Genomic DNA, 20,317 nt, shown 5'->3' on the forward strand with positions numbered 1-20,317 from the left:
GGGGTGCGCCCGCCCGGGGTGCGTGTCTGCGGGCTGGGCCTGGGCCGGGCCGGGCCGGGCCGGGCCGGTGTGGGGCAGGCGGAGCCGGGAGGCAGGAGGCTCTCGGCGGCAGAGCTGACGAGCAACGACATGCGCTTCTTCCTAAAGTGCGTGATTTCAGAGTATGGTGGGGTTTGGGTTAAAATAGTGAAATAACATTTATGGACATGACTGTAGTTAAAACAGAACAAAACACCTTCGGCAGGTACTGCTTATGTAAGTCACCATGTCCTTAATGTTAGTGGATACACATGCAAAACACTTGCGGAGCTTTCTTGTTCTCTGACTCCTCCTTTTCGACTACTCAGCCACACATGAAGTATCTGGCACTTGCTCCTTTTAGTACATCCTGTTGCCTTGGTAACATAACCTTTGTTGAAGGCTTAAGGCACTAGTTTGCTACCTCTATTCTGCCTAACCTGATGCATGTATTACTTTGCTTGTTCATTAACAATTACTAGCTCATTCCTTTAAAATCCACCTTCTGTGCTGTATTCAGTATTTGGACTTAAGCTTTTTCCCTTGACAGATAGGCTATTTGTTTAATATAGTTTCCAATGGTCATAAACATGGTGAAACTACAAATCTTTTAAAGTGTTACTTTCCAGTTTCAGCCAATGATTCTGGCAATGAACTTTCTGAAATTATTTGTAGAACAAAAATGTGGAAAGGCTATGAATTTACTGACCTGCTTACTTAGTTGTCATACTTCCCATTGTGTACTATCATAAAGATATAAAAAGGAAAATAGTAAGGAGTAGGGTAGCAAGACCACACACCATGCTGAGTCCAGCTGGAGGCCTGTGGCTGGTGGGATCCCTCAGGGGTCAGTGCTGCGTCCTGTTCAATGTATTCATCAATGACCTGGATGAAGGGACAGAGCATATAATTAGCAAGTTCACTCGTGATATAAAACTGGGAAGGGTTGCTGATGTGCCTGAAGGCTGTGCTGCCATCCAGTGTGACCTGGACAGGCTGGAGAGCTGGGTGGGGAGAAACCTAATGAAGTTCAATAAGGGCACGTGTAGAGTACTCCATCTGGGGAAGAACAACCCCGTGCACCAGGACAGCTGCTGGAAAACAGCTCTGGGGAAAAAGACCTGGGAGTCATGGTGGGCAGCAGGCTGACCATGAGCCAGCAATGTGCCCTGGCAGCCAAGAGGGCCAGTGCCATCCTGGGGTGCATTAAGAAGAGTGTGGCCAGTAGGTCGAGGAAGGTCCTCCTCCCCCTCTACTCTGCCCTTGGGAGGCCTTGCCTGGAGCACTGCTTGAAGTTCTGGGCTCCCCAGTTCAAGGACAGGAACTATTGGACAGAGTCCAGCACAAGAGCCACTAAGGTGATTAGGGGACTGGAGCATCTCCTATATGAGGAAAGGCTGAGAGAGCTGGGTCTGTTCAGCTTAGAGAAAAGGAGGCTGAGGGGGGATCTTATCAATGCCTATAAATATCTGAAGGGTGGGTGTCAGGAGGATGGGTTCAGACTCTTCTTAATGGTGTCAAGTGACAGAACAAGGGGCAGTGGTCACAAACTGGTACACAGGAGGTTTAACCTGAATATGAGAAAATACTTCTTTGCTCTGAGGGTAACAGAGCACTGGAACAGGCTGCCCAGGGAAGCTGTGGAGTCTCCATCCCTGGAGACATTCAAAACCACCTAGACTTGTTCCAACCTGCTCTAGCAGGGGGGTTGGACTAGATCATCTCCAGAGGTCCCTTCCAACACCTGTCATTCTGTGTGATTCTGTGTGACATTGCTGGAACAGGCATAGTTCTTACTATACAAACTAGGCTTTTTCAATTTACATTACTGATATTTTGACAGTGCTCAGAAATAAGATGTGAGCGTGCCCCAAAGGTCTTGCAAGGTAGTTCAAACTAGATTCAGGTGAAAGCAGGTGTAAAAATGATCAAGAGTGAAAGTCATTAGCAGTCTGAGCCTCTGCCAGTCTGCAAAAATAATCAGTGCTAATTATACCTCATTGAGTATTCTTTTATTGTAAAGCACAAAACCAATGAATATGATTAGTGTGCATTAGAATAAGTTGAACGAGGAAGCATGTGATTTCCTAGAGTAGCTATGCCTGTAATTCTAAATAGCTCTACTTTCTCCCCCTATTGTTAAGAGGCTATTCATTATAGGTGAAAAATCGTGGTGTACACCAAATTCTTGCAACAAAAATCCTCAGACCTCCTTAATTCATGTGAATTGTCTTGAATTTATGTGTGATGTATATGTAATAATAATATGTAATTTATTAATCAAATCTAGAATCTGCTTCCATGCTTTTTATCACTATGAGAAACAAGCTTCATACACCAACAAGTCACCCCCCCCCCCCACCCCAAATACCCTTCAGATACAAACTGTGCAAGTCCATGGTGAATTCCCTGGATCTCTAGAACAAATATACACAGTTTTCTTCTGGTTGTGCTACCAAACTACAGCTCTTACATTTGGTCTGTGAATCCTATTATTGTTCAGTAAAAGCTTTTAACATTGTGAACACTGTTGGAACAGTTTGTGCATGTCTCCAGGTAGCTCTTGCTAGCTGAGGGGCAAAGGTCTTGGAGTGTCAGAAGGTTAATTTTTATTGCTGTAGCTCTCTTTTATCTACAGAGATTTGGAGGTTATAGAATTTTGAATTCTGGAAGAAGACAACACAGGGCTCCCTCACTTGGTATTACTGCCATTTCTGCTCATAAATTTTATGCTAAGTGTAAGCTTATATCTCCTTTTATTTAAAGCCACTCCTAAGTAGTAGGGAAGCCCATTTCAGTAAAAATAAATACTTAATAATTTGTGATACTTAAATGGTTAAGAAACCCCCTACATATTAGTCTGAGGTAAGCAGATCCAATGGGACAAGATATGAATTTAAATGAGTACTTTACAGCTTTTCAGCACACTAAATCAAATTCAGTGTGGGAACATCAAATTGATATACAAAGGATATGCACATACAAGGTCCAAGGATAATTAGCCCCTCTCACGGCAGTTTTCATGCATGCTAATATATTCTTGGTTATAATCTAACATTGAAAATGTTCTCTAGTTGCTGAAAGAAAGGGGGGGAAAAAAAAAAAAAAGTATTTTACCTCATGAGAAACACTGTAGATTCTATTTTGAAACTCCCTGAAAAGAATCAGTCCCGAGTAGGATTCAGTTGCTTGATGCTTTTATTTCACAGAAGAATGAACATCTCAGCAAACATGTATCATACTTTCCACATATCAGGAGAGCCAGGCAGCAGCAAAATGTTACTGATCTGTATGTTTTACGGAGTGTTAGAAGGGAAAAAGTAAATCGAGCATAATGTTTGGCTATAAATACTGTCAAATCTATCCCTGGTTTCAGTCTATTTTAATTAAAATAGATCTGATGCTGCCTCCTGTTGGTCACCTACACATAGAAACATCTAAAATCAGACTACATATTTGAAACTGCAGACAGCACATTCTGTAGCCTATACCTTACTTACCACCTACTACTAACCAGAGGAGTTATACAGCTTTCTTCATGGAGTAATACCAGAAGTAAATCTGACCCAGTAAGTCTACTCCAATTTGCAAATAAAATGAATTTTTAACAGCAGTAGACTGACAACAAATGTGTTTAGAATATAGAAAATAAATTCATTAGTACATAAATAATAACCATCAGGTCTGTGCAAACATAATCAATATAAACACCTGAATAATTTATATTTAGTATAACAACTAAATCAGTATGGTGGCATTACCAAAGTGCTATAATGTTTTGATAGCATTCTTTAAAAATTAAGATTATCCAATATAGTAATTACTGGCTATTAAAATCCGACATACAATATATATTCATGTATATTACACTGGTCATGCTTATAATGTGTTCTGTGACATAGAATACTATTAGAAATGTTTTGGTTACATTGTTTAAGTGCAAATTGTAGATTATAACTTTACATGCAATTTGTATGTTTTAAACTTATATTTTAGTGAGAACATAGACAATAATCTAGTCATAGACTATTTTTAGAGGAAGGTACTTTTTCATAAAGTACTGTGAACTTTGAAAAGTCAGAAAAGATGTAGAATAACTTGCTTCACACTAAGTTTATGACTTCTAAAAAAATTGCGTAGCAGCTGCATAAAGTAGACTGAAAAATCTATTTGATCCAGACCTACAGCAGTTACTCATGCAAGTAATCCATATTCTTCTGAGTAGTGCAGCCAACTGAGATTTCGTACATCATTAGCGATTAATTACAGGATTTGGAACATAGGCTCTTAGTTCTACCATAAAGCCTTGGTTTTAGCCATGATTTCTAACATGGCTTCATCTGCACTCAACTCTGCTTTCAGATTTAACTCTCTGTATGTGGACTTTTGGCAAATGACCTTTTTTTTCCCTCTTTTTTCCTCTGTGACACTCGTAGTACAGGGTTACCTACATAACTAAAGAAAATTCCTACTATTTTCACAGTTGTTTTTCTGTAAGCAGTGGTGTAAAGTAACTGACACTACTACATTATTTCCTGATCACTGAGTAAGAGAGCTCAACTCCATTTGAAATCCATGAATTGTCAAACTGGGAACTGACATTAGTCCCTGTGCAAATGTAGCATTCAATATTAAAGAAGCATGTCTGATTTCCAAATTAAGCTTCAGGTTTCACTATACATACTAATAATAAGTAATCTACTGCATATGGCATTGCTCTATCTTTTGTCATATGCCAGAGGCTTATACATATAGCAAGCAGCTGGATGGAAGACTGCCAAAAAAAACTTGCTGTAAGGAAAAAATTATGAGGCAAGAGTGTCACCTGAATTACTGACTTGCTTGCTATTTCTGTGACCCAGCAATTTGGTCGTGACAGAGGCAATGAAAAAAACCTTGCAAGTCTGTCTCTTCCAATTTGCATAGCTATTTATACCCATGCACTGTGGGCATAATATGTTGCTTGCCTTGTTGCATAAATTGTATACTCATATTACTCAGGCATAAAAAAACCCACAAAAACAAAAGCAGAGAATTGGGCATTGTATTTCTGATGAAGTGACAAGTTGCAATAATTAGTGATTAATGAAGTTTCTATGCTACCATGAGTAGCCTTATTAATGCTAAAACTACGTTCTCCTATATGTCTACTTGTTTTTATCCTACTGTTTCAGTAAGCAGGAATAGTATTCTCCATGTCTCCTAAACTATTCAATACCTTTGCACTAACAAAAAGAAGTTGTGCTCCAATATAAAAATGCATTTCAGTGTGGTGATTGTAAAGGTTACCTGCCTAAGTGTAGTTATAATTTGGAGATTCACTGATAAGAAGACAATAAATGTGGAAGTTGCCCAAAATACTATAATAACAAGCTATTTACTTCTACAGAACTTACATGCCTTAATACCAATAAATTACTGAGTGGGAGGGTTCCACTCTACTAGTATGTTCTCCAAATATGCATAGCTTTCATTTACATCGGTATGAAAATATTTATGATTAATGTTATCTAAATTTGTAAAAGTATCTGATAACAGATAACAGGGAATTATCTAGATAACATTAATCATTACAGAATTTGAGCTTTCCATTGTTTTATGTTTAAAACCAAAGTATGTTGCTAGACAATAAGTTATAAGCATTGAGCTTGAGTTTTGCAAAAAGTACATGCAGTAGTGATGTGATAATTAAGTTAACTGCAGTCATCTCAAGCCATGTGAAAGATGTTTTAGACACCTCACTACGTTTTGTTCATTTTAAAACTACTTGGAAAAGATGTGCTTAGATGTTTAGAACCATTTATTTTGGCATAAGACAACCTTGCTGCTTAAACGATACTTCATGGAACACAAGGGCTCCCAATATATTATTCAAGAAATAAAATTCTCAGGCTACGGAAGATTATGAATGAATTTATGAAACCTAACTAATGTCAGTGTCCTTTCAGACACTTTGTGTGCACGAGATCAAATTTACTTCACAAGTTATGCCTAGACTAATTAATTCTAAAAGTTCATTACAATTTTAACATTATAATAGATGACTACTGAAGGTTTATCAAGCAATATAATGTGTAGTGTTTACCAGGTAATATTTTAACACTTAAAATTACCATAAAGTACAATATGAAAGTGGTTTTATTTATTTGAACCTCTATAGAAGTTTTTTAAAAAGGAATTGTTTCACTTTGGAAATACTGTTTACTTCAACTTTAAATATAGGGATTTATTTTTGTAACTTTGTATTTGATGTACGACAAGATATGGACTTTTCCTGTAGTTAACCAAAGCAGTAACTAGAATTTATTTTACAGCTTGCTGCTGTAAGCAGCCTAGTGGCTGCTTAGTGGGTAGCTCTGGAGAATTGAGAGATGGAAGAATTCTCTTAAAAAAAACATCCTGATCTTCACCTAACAGCATGTCTGAGTCAAAGATACCCCATTAACCATCCACCCTGTAGAAATCTACCCCATCTTGCACTATGTTGTCAAAGTTTATCTTGCCACAATTAATGGGATGCAAACAGAAAGTACAGCTAGTACTAAGGCACAAGGATGGAGAAAAACTAGTAGAAATGAAGAGCTGAAGGAAGATGATAGGAATTATCAGTCTCTTCAAGTTAGATACCTGGTTTTAACGCTGTGAAGGTCACTTTGGCTCTTGCCCTTGCTAAGGTCTTTCTGATAAAATAAAGCTGACAATGAAATCTTCTTACAGGTTTATGAATATTAAAAAACCCTAAATAAAACAACATTAATGTAGATTTCTTTTAAACTTCAGTTACATTGGGAAAACAGTATCACAGTCCATTTTCTCACTCAGCAATTTGTCAACTGGGACAGCTGTGAATATTACAGAAATAATGGCGCATATTACATAATGAATTCTTCATGACTATGCTTTTTTGAAAAGTAGTATCATTTTGCAAATTATTCAGATAATTACAGAGAAGACTTGCATATAAAATTAAGTAATCCTTTCTATATGATGACTAGCGTGGATGACAATTTAATGGAGTCTTCCAAAAGCAATTCTATATAGCATACACCTTAAATTGAAGATTTATTCAAAGCAGTACATATTTTTCCATCTGTAAATTAATTAATTAACCTAAAAAGCTGTTCTAAAGCTTGTGCATTTAAATAAATTCTTTTGACTCAGGAGTTTCAAAACTCTCCAGAGCAAATTGTAAGTACAGATGACCAAGGGTCCCTATATTTATTGAACTGAATGACCTGACAATAAAATTCAGTTAAGGCTCTTGGCATTGGTGAAACTTCCTCCCACTCAGACCTACTGCTATGGTAGACTTGAACTTCATCTGTGATTTCTTCTGGAGCATAATCACCACCTAATATATAAATTTTGTCTTCTGTCCCAACTGCCCCTGCATTAAAGCCAGCACATTCAAAAGATCCTTCCCCTTTCCAAACACAAGTTTCTGGGCAAAAACTGTAGACCTTGTAGGTGGAGAGGTCACATATGTACAATGTACAGTTCACTGGAACAGCTTTTATTAGAGTTGCATGGAAAAATTGCCCAAATTCTGCTACAAGCTCAGACCACTGATCAGTCATAGCATTGTACTTAAAGAAACAGTCAAGAGATGGATTAAAGGCATCAGTAATCTCTACTTCTGAGCCAAGGACGTAAATTATATTCTGACATGCACTTGCTTCTGGATAGTAGATACCTCTTGGTAATTGGCTAACAGACTTCCAGTCTTTGGAAAGAGGATTATAGGATTCTACGTCCAAAAGACTTCGGGTTTCTTGAGCTCCTTTGGTCTTTCCACCTATTACAAACAGCTGGTTTAGGGTTACAACAGATGTGTGCATTGTCCTTGGTTTTTTCATAGCTGACACTATGGAGAATTCATTGCTGACTGGACAGTAGCACCAGGTTTGGTCAGTGGCATCATGAAATGGTTCAGCAATATGAAGCCTGACAGTCCTATAACAATTCCCTTTGCATCCTCCAGTTATAAATATTTTTTCTCCATAGCTAGATAAACTTGACCCTGGGAGATCAATCATGTGTGTGTGTGGTAGTTCTTTCCATGTATCTGTTTTGATGTTGTAGCAGAATGTATGTTTGTTTTCTCCATCTTCATCAGTTTTATGAACGAATATATATTTTTCTGTTGTTGAAGGACGTGCGTCTGGAAACAGCCCACTAAAGTTTTGCACACTTTTAACTGCATCATCGATTATTACTGAGCAATCAGCAGTCTTAAGTAAGTGTTCTTCAGAATGTAGAAATTCCTGCAAAGTCTTTTCAGGTAACTGGTGCAGTCTCACTTTTTTCATCAAATTAGGCAGGTATTTCTGTCGTGTTTCTAAGTTATGTTTGGTCCACTGAAGAACAGCTTTCAACACTGATTCTTCCTCAGGGACATTTAGTTCATCAGCCTCAAGACATTTTTGTAGTATCTCAAAATTCATCTCCAAAAAATCACTTGATTTGAGGAGCAAGGAGAAGTGGTGCTGTACAAAATCTAGTGCATGATCAAATAAACGGACAGAACCATAACTTTCTGATAGAGAAAGCAACTGTAAGCAATTCACAAGATCAATACTTTTTATTAGAAAGTCACTGCAAGCTTTGGAAAGGAGTGAAACTTGAAGAAATGATGACAGTTGGAAGAGCATTTCCACGTTATCATTTGTTATTTCTGTTTTTCCTGTATAAGCATAATCAAGAAATGCTTTCACAGCCTTGGGTGACAGATTACTAATAGTAACATTGCCATCATCTCGTTCTTTCATATTAACTTCAAACATGGCTCTGTGAATAAAATATAGAAGATATGCACACAAATTAAAGATCTAGCAAGCAGCAGAGAATACTGATGAGAGAGCAAGGAGACAATCAGGGGCATATAGTAAGCTGGGCAGGCTGTACAGACCTGAAAGACTGAGGTTCTCATATGTAAGAACAATATATTTACTTGATATGATTGAAGAAAAAGGAAGTGGTGATAAGAACTTGTTCAAAGTGAGGGCTCACAAAAATTATAGCAGCACCTGTATTTTGTATGGATTTTCACAAAAAGAGAAGTCTACAGCTCTCACTGTTCATAAAAATTAAGAAATTGTTAGGGGCACCATCAGTTTCAATAGTTTGAGAAAGAAAGGCTGATTTAAGAAATATATAGTAAAAATGCCCCATGGTTTAGATATGCACTGTGGATGAATACAGAAAATAAACTGGAAAAAAGGCCTTCCAAATTGCAGGCGGAGCAAATGGCAGGATGGATGATGGGTGCATTCCTCTGTAATAAAAGTGGGTGAGGGGTGAATAAGGAGAAGAAATATGAGGAAACATAATTCTTGCTTAAGAATTGACAGACGTATGGGTACAGACAGACATCAGAGAAAATGAGGTTTTGACATAGGGTTGGATGATGCAATGAAACTTGTACAGAAAGTAGATTGTGACTGAATACAAAGATGATAGTGGAAATCATGGAACAAATATTAATTAGTAGATTTGTGCAAATTTTATTCAAATTTTGACTGCTTTATACGTAGTAATTTTTAATTATTTCACACAATCTAACATGGCATGAAAAAATAATGTTCTCAAGCCAGTAAGTGCTGGCAACAGTATAGTGCTGCAACATCACTTGCCCTACCCTCCCAGAGCTCAATCATCAGGCTGTGATAGCAACAGCTTCCAAATTTGGCAAAACATGATAGTGGAGAAAAATTTGACAAATCATCAAATATTAAGTGTATAATCTGGATTATAAATATACCATAAATATCTATCTATATAAATAGAGCAATCTAGGCAAAAGCTTTGATTCTGAAAGCTAATGAGTTGGGAGCAAAATGTTGCCCAATCTTGAGTTTACACAATGGAACCAAAACTGAAAGAAATCCAAAGGCCAAGGAGACAAAAGGTGCTTAACATTTAGCTCATGGACCTAGATACTGTTTATTTCCTGAAAGTAACAAATGGGCCTTACATTCCAAGAGAAGTTATAAATTTGATGGCTGCTGTTACCAGTGGTTACACACAAGGAGAGGTCTCTCTTGGCAACTAACCTGAAGAGCCATTAGGCAGTGAAAAGGCCACATATGTTACCATGTGCTTAAGTTCTAAAAATTACCACTCTAAGCTATTTCATCTAATATCCCTTTCCTACCAGAGCATCTCTATCCTGTCAAGCAGTAAAAACTTGAAATGCAAGTAGTTCTGTGTGTCAGAGCAAAAAAATTAATCCGCTGCGATAGGAGAAATAACTTGTTTTATTTCACTTGCACTTGTTTTTTCAGTAGTCCTAAGAACACATCTGGCCTGTGTGCTCTGCAACATATGGCAGATTCCCACATACCATAGGATGCTACAGGCTATTTGAAAATATCAGTTGTCACCTACGTATGAGCAACCAAATCAAGCTCATTAACTCATTTCCAGGAGCCTATTTTTCCATCATTAGAGCACCTTAAATTTATGTTTTACTAAAGAGTGTATTTGGAAATGGACTTTCAGTGTAGACTTGCAAGTTTCAATCTTAATAATAAAAAAGTTAGCAAGGTTCTTCATAAATTAATAACCTGCATGCAAATGATCTGTCTGTCCCTTAAGAATGTATAGCACCAGAAGGAAGATCAGAGATCCATTTCATGCTGGAAGGCTGAAAACTGTAATTTAGAAAAAATACATCTGTTTAAATACCTCTGAAGACAAACTGCTATACTGACCACTCATCTTAGAGAAAGAAAATCCAGCCCCATTCCAAAACCATGTACAAGTTATCCACAGTTGCTGAACGCAAGATGTATTTGTAATCAGCCTTCTATGTTTCACAATATAAATGTGTCAAATTTCAGAGACTGTCCCATACAAAGACAAACCAACCTTACAGACTTTCCAGTACAGATACAGGCAACAGATAAAGATATAAATCTTGTATTGATTCTACCTAACAGCAAAACCATGTACTTATGGTTTGACATTTATATTTCAAGAGTATAGACTGCCATCTGAATCTCAAATTCAGAGTCTTCATGTGCCTTTGGAAATACAAAGAGATGTATTTGGGGTATGGTTAAGCATCTAACACTGTAGTTTTGCTTCGGATTTGTTTTTGTTGTTGGGTTGGGTTTTTTTGCTATCCTTAATATGATGTTTGAACACTTCCCTCAAAAGTCTGCAGACATATGTCAGTTGTGATGGCTTATTTTTTTAACTTATATAATTATATTCTTTCCCTCCCTCCCAGAGAACTTACAATCCATTTCTTGCAAACTCATGCCAAAATTAGGTTTACCTGAAAAAATCACTGCATGCTGCCAGTACACAACGATGACAAGGAATGATTTCATCTTTCACAAGAATTTTAAAGTCAAAAAATATATTTTGTTCTCTGAACTTTTGTAGTACTTTTAAAATTTGTTGTCCATGACCTTCAGCCACTAAGGAATTGATTTTGTTTTCAGGAACAGAAATTCCATTGCAAATAGGTCTCCTAATGTAATCCCGCTGATTTGCCATAGTTTCTTCAATCTACTCCTGAAACTAAAATGGAAAAAAAAGTAATTGTTTTTACAGTCTTAGTATTTTTTTTAAATAATGTACCATTAAACAAACAAACAAACAAATTCCCAGCATTTAATTTGGTTTCTAACTCCTATGCACAGTTCTCAGTTTGTGTATAAGTGACTTTTACACTGAATTTAAATTTATATTAATACTTTGCAAAATACATACACATAGCATACTTTGAAAAGTAAAATATCTGACATGTATCAGAGAACAGCTCTACAAATAGTACTCACCTGTAGCATTTTTTTCAATAAAGTCCACAGGAAGCACACTTAGGTGTGGTAAAATTTTTAATGGTCATTTATGAGAAAGACTAGACCTCGGCTTACCCTGAAAAAAACCCAAACTCTTGCAATTTGATGTAAAACGAAGATGGAAAACTTTGTTACATATTTTTAGATTCCAAAAGGCTCATCTGTATACTACAAACCCCCAAACTCAGAGCAGACCAATGCTTTCAGTTTACAGTGAAAGGGAGATACAGGCTACTCGATTACTTGGTAAGTGGATTCCCATTGGGCATTCAGGACTAAAACAACGGAATACAAACACCAACAGCCTGGCCAAATCACAGGATTGCTAGGGCTTACCAAACGGGGTCATTTAGAAATGGTTTGGTGACAATGCAACTCTGAATGTTGTCAGTTGATACTGGCTTTATCTGTCCTTTAGTTTCCCTACGAAGCTGCATGTTTGCTTGGAGCTTATGCTGCAAACTGCGAGCTTCATTTACAGTGACATTAAATGAACTGTGTTCAGAACTGATTTAAGTTTAAGCCAGTGCATTCTCCGTTTCAGCAGCCAAGTTTTTCTGGTGAAATTCACTATGTTGAGGTGCATTGTTTGCATGGTAAATTTGGCTTCACTATTTTTACATGAAAATATTTTACTTCACTTTGACAACATAAAGAAACTTTAAACATGAGTACATTCGATTTACACCTATTTAAAGTGCTATTTACAGATGTATAGTCTGCCCTTACTGTAAATTTGACTCAAGATTGTCTATTTTAAAGCTTAAGAAAACACTCCAAGGTTTTTTGACTGCAGGATTCTGCTCCACAATTCAAATCAAAATTAGCAACAGATAATGGCCCACCTGAATTGACAAAGAAGGGGATAATTAATTCAAAGCCAAACGCAGAAACCAGAAAAAGATTGGTTTAGGTTTTCAATTTCATGAAAAGGCTTATCTGGTAACATGATACATTCAGAGCAAACTAAGCCATCAGGCAGTCTTCTTCATGGGAGGTACTTTCATAGCAGACTGATCTATACTTTATCTAGTCAGGTAGCTCCAACCACAAATAGACCTCCATGTCTCCTGGAATAGAAGAGATCCATTGATCTTGCTGCCAGCACTGGCACCCTTGGAGCAGGCATCTTCTCCTTCCCATGGCCAGACAATCTCACGAATTCACTCTTTCCATTCTAAGCCTGAGGAACTAGGAAAATACAGAAGAACAAGACCACCATTTATTCTGATAATGTATGGCCTCATAAACCCCAGCTTCCATAAATCATAAAGCCTTTTGTATGTCAGAATTCTCTTGAATAGCCTTTTCTTATGAACTTAGAAAGCCTATTCCTCAAAAGACTGGCACTTCAAAAGCAGAGTTGTTTCAGTAAAATTAGTTTCCCGCATATGAATGAAACTTTTTTTAAAAAGTAAGTGAATTTTAAAGCTTATTTGGCATAATGTAAAGTAGCACTTCTTTTAAAGGAAATGTGAACCCTTTCACAGATTGTGGAACTGATAGTAGATAGTAGATGTGTTTCTCCTCTTACATGCAATTTCTATAGCAAGCTCTGACCTACTTACTTTCTGTAGGTAAAATTACCAATTCTAGTAATATTTGTCTTCACATAAAGAACACAGAAACACCTCATGTCATTAAGTCGTTCTGCTATTTTAGGCAAAGGCATCATATAATCACTTTCATAAAGGTAATCGGTTTCAGAAAGTTTTCTTTTACCACCACTATTTCCATATAAAGACTATCCCAGTACATTGGTGCCAAGACTGCAAAACTCCTTTTCATTACACAATCTGTTTATTAATGCTTACATATATTTGTTCTTCTGTAAAAAAAATCATCTGACTTGATTTTCCTTTGTGTATTAATTAACTCAAAATTATCAAGAGTGTTGATTACCTCTCTTGATTGTTATTAGAATGAACAACAGTCAAAGTTTCCAAGGCCCATTTACAAGATAGAATATTTGTTATTTCTTTCAGTTTTCTCTTAATCCACTTCAGTTTAAGCATGTTTCTTGGACTGATATCAGATTTGTTGTACAGCATTAAGATCTCATCACTGTCTCACTAGTTCAATTTGCAGGTCATGCAGTACATCCTTAGCCTAATCTGCAATAGCAGTGTCTCCCTATTTTTTATTAAAAGCAAATTTCAGCATTGTACCTCTAGCGTTTTTGTTCATCATTAAGGAAGATACTAATGATACTAGGCTTAGCCTAATTCACCCTCCCCTACACTCTGTAAAAAAATAAGATTAAATTATCATCTCTCTTGCAACCAATTCCTGCTTTATTTGATAAATTTGGTACTAATTTACCACTTTACTGGATCCGTTGATGATGATTTTAGAGCCGTCCAAAAATCTTAACAATGCAGCTAAACCTCGGTATGTTATACAAGGCCAACTAGCATTTATAATGATTTCATGCATTCTTCTACAAAGCCATTTGAATTAAACAAGTTATATTTATAAATATTTGATTAAGTTACTGACAAAGACATACAAAACATAGGAGATGCAGACATATGTTTTGTAGGTCTGGAGTTCAGGAAAACTGGGCAACGAGCTTCCATAGATTTGCTCCATTTTCTCCAAGACTCATATTCCAGTAGAGGTTCATTAGAGTTGGGATCTCCTGCTTTTGTTTCTTAACATAGAGCTGCGTGCCTTACAGCTTCTTATCATGGCAGGCAAAGCCCATACAGGCAAGCCCTCTTGTGTCATCTGAACCACTGGGTGCGTCTTATACGAGGAGCCTTCCAACATCTCCTGTAACATGGCACATCAGACCCAGACTTGTATAGGAGTCCAAAAACATCCCGGACAGACATTTTCAGAATATCTCAACAGGAATACACTAAAATCATAATCAATGCAATATGCCTCCTAGAAATGGCGTTCACATCTGTTCTACCAGATCTGAAACAGCAAAGCAAACAGAACTGTGGAGTGAACGTTGAGATGGACTTTTGTTTGTGCAGGGTCTACTGTAGTTCTCACCACAGCATAGGTCAGAACATCCACATATAAATTATATATATTTTAAAACACTTTTGCTGAAAGTCAAAAGACTTAGATGCTGTGACTAACAGATAAAACGATTACGTAAGTTTAAATATGCTAATGAAGTTGAGACTGATATAAGACAGCAATTCATTCTAAGTGAATAACAGAGGAAAATTTATTAAACAAGGGAGGGCAAGGGCCTATGTAATAAGAATGGAGCATGAACACCCAGATGAGGACACAGGGTATAGACTGGCCCCGAAGATGATTTACACCAAATTGTTTTCATCACTTTAGAATAGTAAGATAAAAACAGATACAGATATATACAGATATATACAGATATATGTGACTTTGTAATAGCTATGGGGATGATATTTTGTGAAGGTACTGAGCAGATGTCAATACTGTGTGTAAGTAAGTTAGTACTGTGTCAGAAGAGGCACCTTAGGGCCATGCCTGCCTAACAACAAACATGGCCAAACCATCACGGGACTGGAGCCTGTTCCCAACACACCAGACCACCAGACACTGCTCGGTGGCATGGATGCATTCAGATAGTACAAATAACATTCTGTGTAGATGTTCTCTCCTTTGCCAGTGCAGCTAGCAAAACCAGTCTAAACTCAACCTTTATTTGGTACTTTACTATTTAAAAGCAATTGTAAAACCATCTATCTGCTTTATCTCAATGCACAATATAGCTGTGCTACAGCACTCTGTGTACAGCACTCTGTGTACAGCACTCTCTCACCAATAAAAAAAAAAAATACTATTAAGTCTTAATAGTTCTTAGCATTACAAGTTCTTAGTTCTTACAAGAAATAACTTCTTCAAAAAGAATGTTGCCTTTGTCACTCAGCTTTCTTCCACCGTGGAGAGTAAGTCTTACTAAAAAGCAGCATTTTTTAAAAAGTAAAATCTTAAATGCTGGTGTTTTACAGCTAACATTATGTATCAAGGAAGAAAGAATTAAGATAAAAGAAGATAAAATAATTGTATACATTTTCTAGGGAAGTTTTAGATTATTGTTTTTCATACAAGATTTAAATGTACAGTTAATGTAAGTTTTGAAAAGGTCAAGTTCAAGGTCAGCATTTTAAAATCTAATATTAAAAATAAGTATTATACTGTTAAGTCTACTATATACCCATCAAGATCATTTGTATTTTCACTCATCTATTCAAAAGGGGAGAAATCACTAATTTACTAACCATTTTTAAATACATGACTCCCCAGTACATATCTTAATTTAACAGCACCTAATTTAATATGCAGCACAAATATCTAAAAGATTTGGTGACATTTCTAATTGCTGACTAAAAAGATGAGAGTGGATTGAAATGTAATTAAATTATAAATACTAAAGTTGTGTACTTTTAGATTATACTATTATTTTGACTATCACTGGCTGTCTAAGGCTGAAAACAGACAGTAACAGAATTCCAGGTTCCTGTCTGGAAATTTCAATGCAACTCAAGTTTCACAGATTTTCATTAAAACCTAGACTTCAGAGAAAATTAATACTCAGTCATTTTTAGACAGAAAAAAAAATTAAAAAAAAAAAAGGCATGTGACATTCTGTCACATTTAATCCACAAAAGTGGCATTTATCAATAATATATATTGAAGCAGTATTCTAAGAAAGAAAGGTAACACAGTGACTTTAAAGCTCTGGGCTCTTTAGAAGTGATTGAAAAAAAACAGCATTAAAATAAAAAAACAAACCCAGCATGGTACTAGTAGGAAGTAGTGAAATTGCACTGATTCCTGGAGGCATTCCAAAAGTGGGAGATTCTCTCTCTGCGAGCAGTGATCTGTAATTGCAAATCCTCTCACAAACACATGAATCCATTAAGATAAGAAAATAATCACTTAGAACTCAATCTGACTGGATTTAATCTGAAAGCTGAATTTCTTAAATTAATTAAGTACCTTTGTAAATTTTTTTTCTAAGCTAAAAAAGTTCAAAACTATAATTTTTCTTTTTTGGGAAAAAAAAAAAAAAAAAAAAATTAAAATGCCATGCTGTACTTATTATTATTTAGGGTTTTTTTGCCAGAATAAGAACTATAACAATAATAACAATGGTGAATTCTGAAAGATGAACTTACTGTTGTTAGAAATGTAGTGTTGTTTTTGCACCCTAATATTAAGAAGATAATAGTTTGTTTCTGCCATAATCAGAAGAACTTAACTTTATGTTGACTGAAAAGTAAGATATCTGGGCACTCCAAGGACACATGGGGTGATTTATGGTCCAAGAAACTGAGGGACTTGATTGAGCTCCATCCATAGTAACTGGGGGAGGTGAGATATCTGAACCTTCCAAGGTACATGCAGCAGGATTTATGGCCCAAATAAGACAGAACCAAGTCACTTCTATATTGCTCCTCAGAACAGGATGGCACCAGATGGTATAGATCATTTTGGTGGTTGGGAAGACAAGCCAAGAGGGCAAGAAAGGTCAGAATTAAACCTTAAAAGGTAAACCCCTAGAATAGAATGTGTAAACAGGGATTCGAAACTTATAGGATAATTAGAAGCGTTGGATGGGCTGTAAACCCTGGACTACCCAGCCAGTGGGGAAACAGGGGAAGGAACCTTGTGTTTGGAATAGGGAATATAAACAGTTATCCACATTACTATCAGATGTGCCTACTTGTTTAGGTCACCTATTCTTGCAAGAGTGTAAATAAGTTGTGCTTCCCTAAAGGATCTGTTTGGGCCTATTGGTGCGACAAGTGTTTTTTCCACTGCTTTTCCTGGGTTCTGTAGTGTGTCATTTCTGCAAGTCATTAAAATGTAGGATTTTTTGAAACTCACATGCAATACTGAGCACAAACTTATGGAATAATTTAGCACAGCCTAATATTTTATCATGTTCTATTTGTGATAAAAATGTGGCTTTACAGTGGATATATTCATATCACATACAGTGCATCTTGAACTTCAGTTTGCACTTACTCTTGGTGAGTATTTAAAAAAACCCCTCAAACAACAGTAAATACACTAGTGAAAAAAATTGCTTCATGGTTATGTCTTTCTAAATAGAGACCATATACAGCACATATACAGCATATATAAGTCAGACCTATTAATCAAACTAGAGCATTTGTTTGCAACTACATAAACTCCACATTTCATCAGTATTATCACTTTTGAGTAACTAATAGATATGGCCACAGTTTCCCCTTCAAAGTGCGCAGAATACAATGCTTGAAACAGAAGCCTCGGCTCCAGTTTTATATTGATGATAGAACAACCACCTACCTCGGCAACCCATTCCAGTTCCTCATCACCCCCACAATGAAGAGTTTCTTCCTAATATCTAACCTAAATCTCCCCTCTCAGTTTAAAACCATTACCTGTTGTCCTATCACTATCTTTTCTGATGAAAAGCCCCTCCCTGGCTTCCCTACAGGCCCCTTTCCAGTACTGGAAGGCCACTATAAGGTCTCCCCAGAGCCTGCTCTTCTCTAGGCTGAACAGCCCCAACTCTCTTAGCCTGTTTTCATAGCAGAGGTGCTCCAGGCCTTTGATCATCTTGGTGGCCCTTCTCTGGACCCTCTCCAACTGTACACAGTATTCCAGGTGTGGTCTCACCAGAGCAGAGCAGAGGGGCAGAACCACCTCCCTGGACCTGCTGGCCACACTTCTTTTGATGCAGCCCAGGATGCAGTTGCTCTCTGGGCTCCAGCACACACTGGCGGCTCATGTTGAGCTTCTCATCAACTACCACCCCCCAGTCTTTCTCCTTAGGACTGCTCTCCAGCCATTCTTCCCCCAGCCTGTATTTGTGCCTGGGGTTGTGCCAACCCAGGTGCAGGACCTTGCACTTGGCCTTGTTGAACTTCATGAGGTTGGCATTGGCCCACCTCTCCAGCCTGTCAAGCTCTGGATGGCATGCCTTCCCTCTAGGGTGTCAACCACACCACAGCTTAGTATCATCAGCAAACTTGCTGAGGAGACACTCAATCCCACCGTCCATATCTCCAGCAAAGATGTTAAACAGCACTGGTCCCAGTACTGACCCCTGAGGGACACCTGCCTCCATTTGGACATTGCGCCACTGACCACAGCTCTCTAAGTGTGGCCATCCGGCCAATTTTTTCTCCACCGAGTGGTCCATCTGTCAAATCCATGCCTTGTCAGTTTGGAGACCAGGATGTCATGTGGGACAGTGTCAAACGCCTTGCACAAATCCAGGTAGATGACGTCAGTTGCTCTGTCACCATCCACCATCTCTGTAGCCTTGTTGCAGAAGGCCACCAGATTGGTCAGGCATGACCTGCCCTTAGGGAAGCCATGTTGGCTGTCACCAAAAATCTTTATTTTCCATGTGCCTTAGCAGATTTTCCAGGAGGATCTGCGTTTTCCTGGGGGTTTTCTGACTGTGCTAAGTCCTCCTCTGCTCTCACTTAACTTTGCATTTGGATAATACATAAGAAAGCATGTAGAACATCCCTTGGTTGACTAAGTCATGAAGAAAAATGGGAATCATATTTAAAGATAAGTGAATTACACTACTGATTCATTGCTTCCCCAAATGTTACTTCTGCTTTTAAAATATTTTGCAAAGATCAAACTATACTCAGTTGTAACTGAGCATTATTTTAGGCAGACAGTACTTCTTCTGGTCTGTGTAGAAACAGCACTTTTTCACATTAACAGGAGCTGGGAATGCTAAAAAACAACAAATCCACACACACAAACCAAAGTCAAAAACCCACAATGAAAGATTATAAGAAATACCTGAAAAAATGTAATTTTTTTTTTTTTTTAATAATCTGTACACGGTCGATATAGAATGGTCAAAGCATAGTATTTCTAAAAGCAAGAATCAGGAGGAAGGGTCATAAATTTTCAAACAGATCCTAAGCCACAGCCCAACTTCAAAACCAAAGGGTAAACAAAATTATTACCATTGTATTATTAGCAGATGGCCTGTAACTGAGGGCACAGGGGAATCCAGTTGTGACAACCATTACAGTTCTCAGCATAACAGATCACGGGACATAAAAGGCTTTTGTTTGGACACAACCTTTAGGAGCCAGAACCAAACTTGGGTGATGCAGCACTTAGCATCTGCTGTGTGAACAGTTACCTCCTCTTTTTCGGTCAGGACGCAGCACCAGTCCGGGGAAGGCTCTGTACTGCGGCCAGCCCGGCTGCTGCTCCCGGCATCTCTCAGCTCTACCAGGGGCCGGGAAGTTCTTCAGGAGCAAGAATGCACTAAAGGGCAGCGACGGGGCCGGAGGCACCGGGGGAAAGATCCGCCCTGTTAACACTGCCACGACAAACCCCCACGTTCACTGTCCCTACCGAGATAAGGAGGCGGCCAGAACTTTCAGGAAATGACGCCCTTTTCGCCAGGGCCGGGGTTATCAGCCCCCGGCCTCAGAGCGCGCCCCAGGTCCCTGCCGGGCCTGCCCGCGCCCGCCCCGCAGCGCAGCCCCAGCCCCGGGCCCCGCCCC

General features: G+C 38.0%; 1 protein-coding gene across 1 annotated transcript; it reads right to left on the reverse strand.

Annotated features, from left to right (window-relative positions):
- Window positions 1-6,929: 6,929 nt before the first annotated feature.
- Window positions 6,930-12,755, reverse strand: KBTBD3 (kelch repeat and BTB (POZ) domain containing 3). The gene is given in 4 exon segments (XM_009999385.1): window positions 6,930-8,805; window positions 11,300-11,547; window positions 12,674-12,691; window positions 12,693-12,755. Coding segments are annotated over 4 exon segments (1,950 nt in total). The 3' UTR covers window positions 6,930-7,184.
- Window positions 12,756-20,317: the final 7,562 nt, after the last annotated feature.

Source organism: Chaetura pelagica, unplaced genomic scaffold, assembly GCF_000747805.2.
Source record: "Chaetura pelagica isolate M959 unplaced genomic scaffold, ChaPel_1.0 scaffold85, whole genome shotgun sequence".
NCBI classification, from domain to species: Eukaryota; Metazoa; Chordata; class Aves; order Apodiformes; family Apodidae; genus Chaetura; species Chaetura pelagica.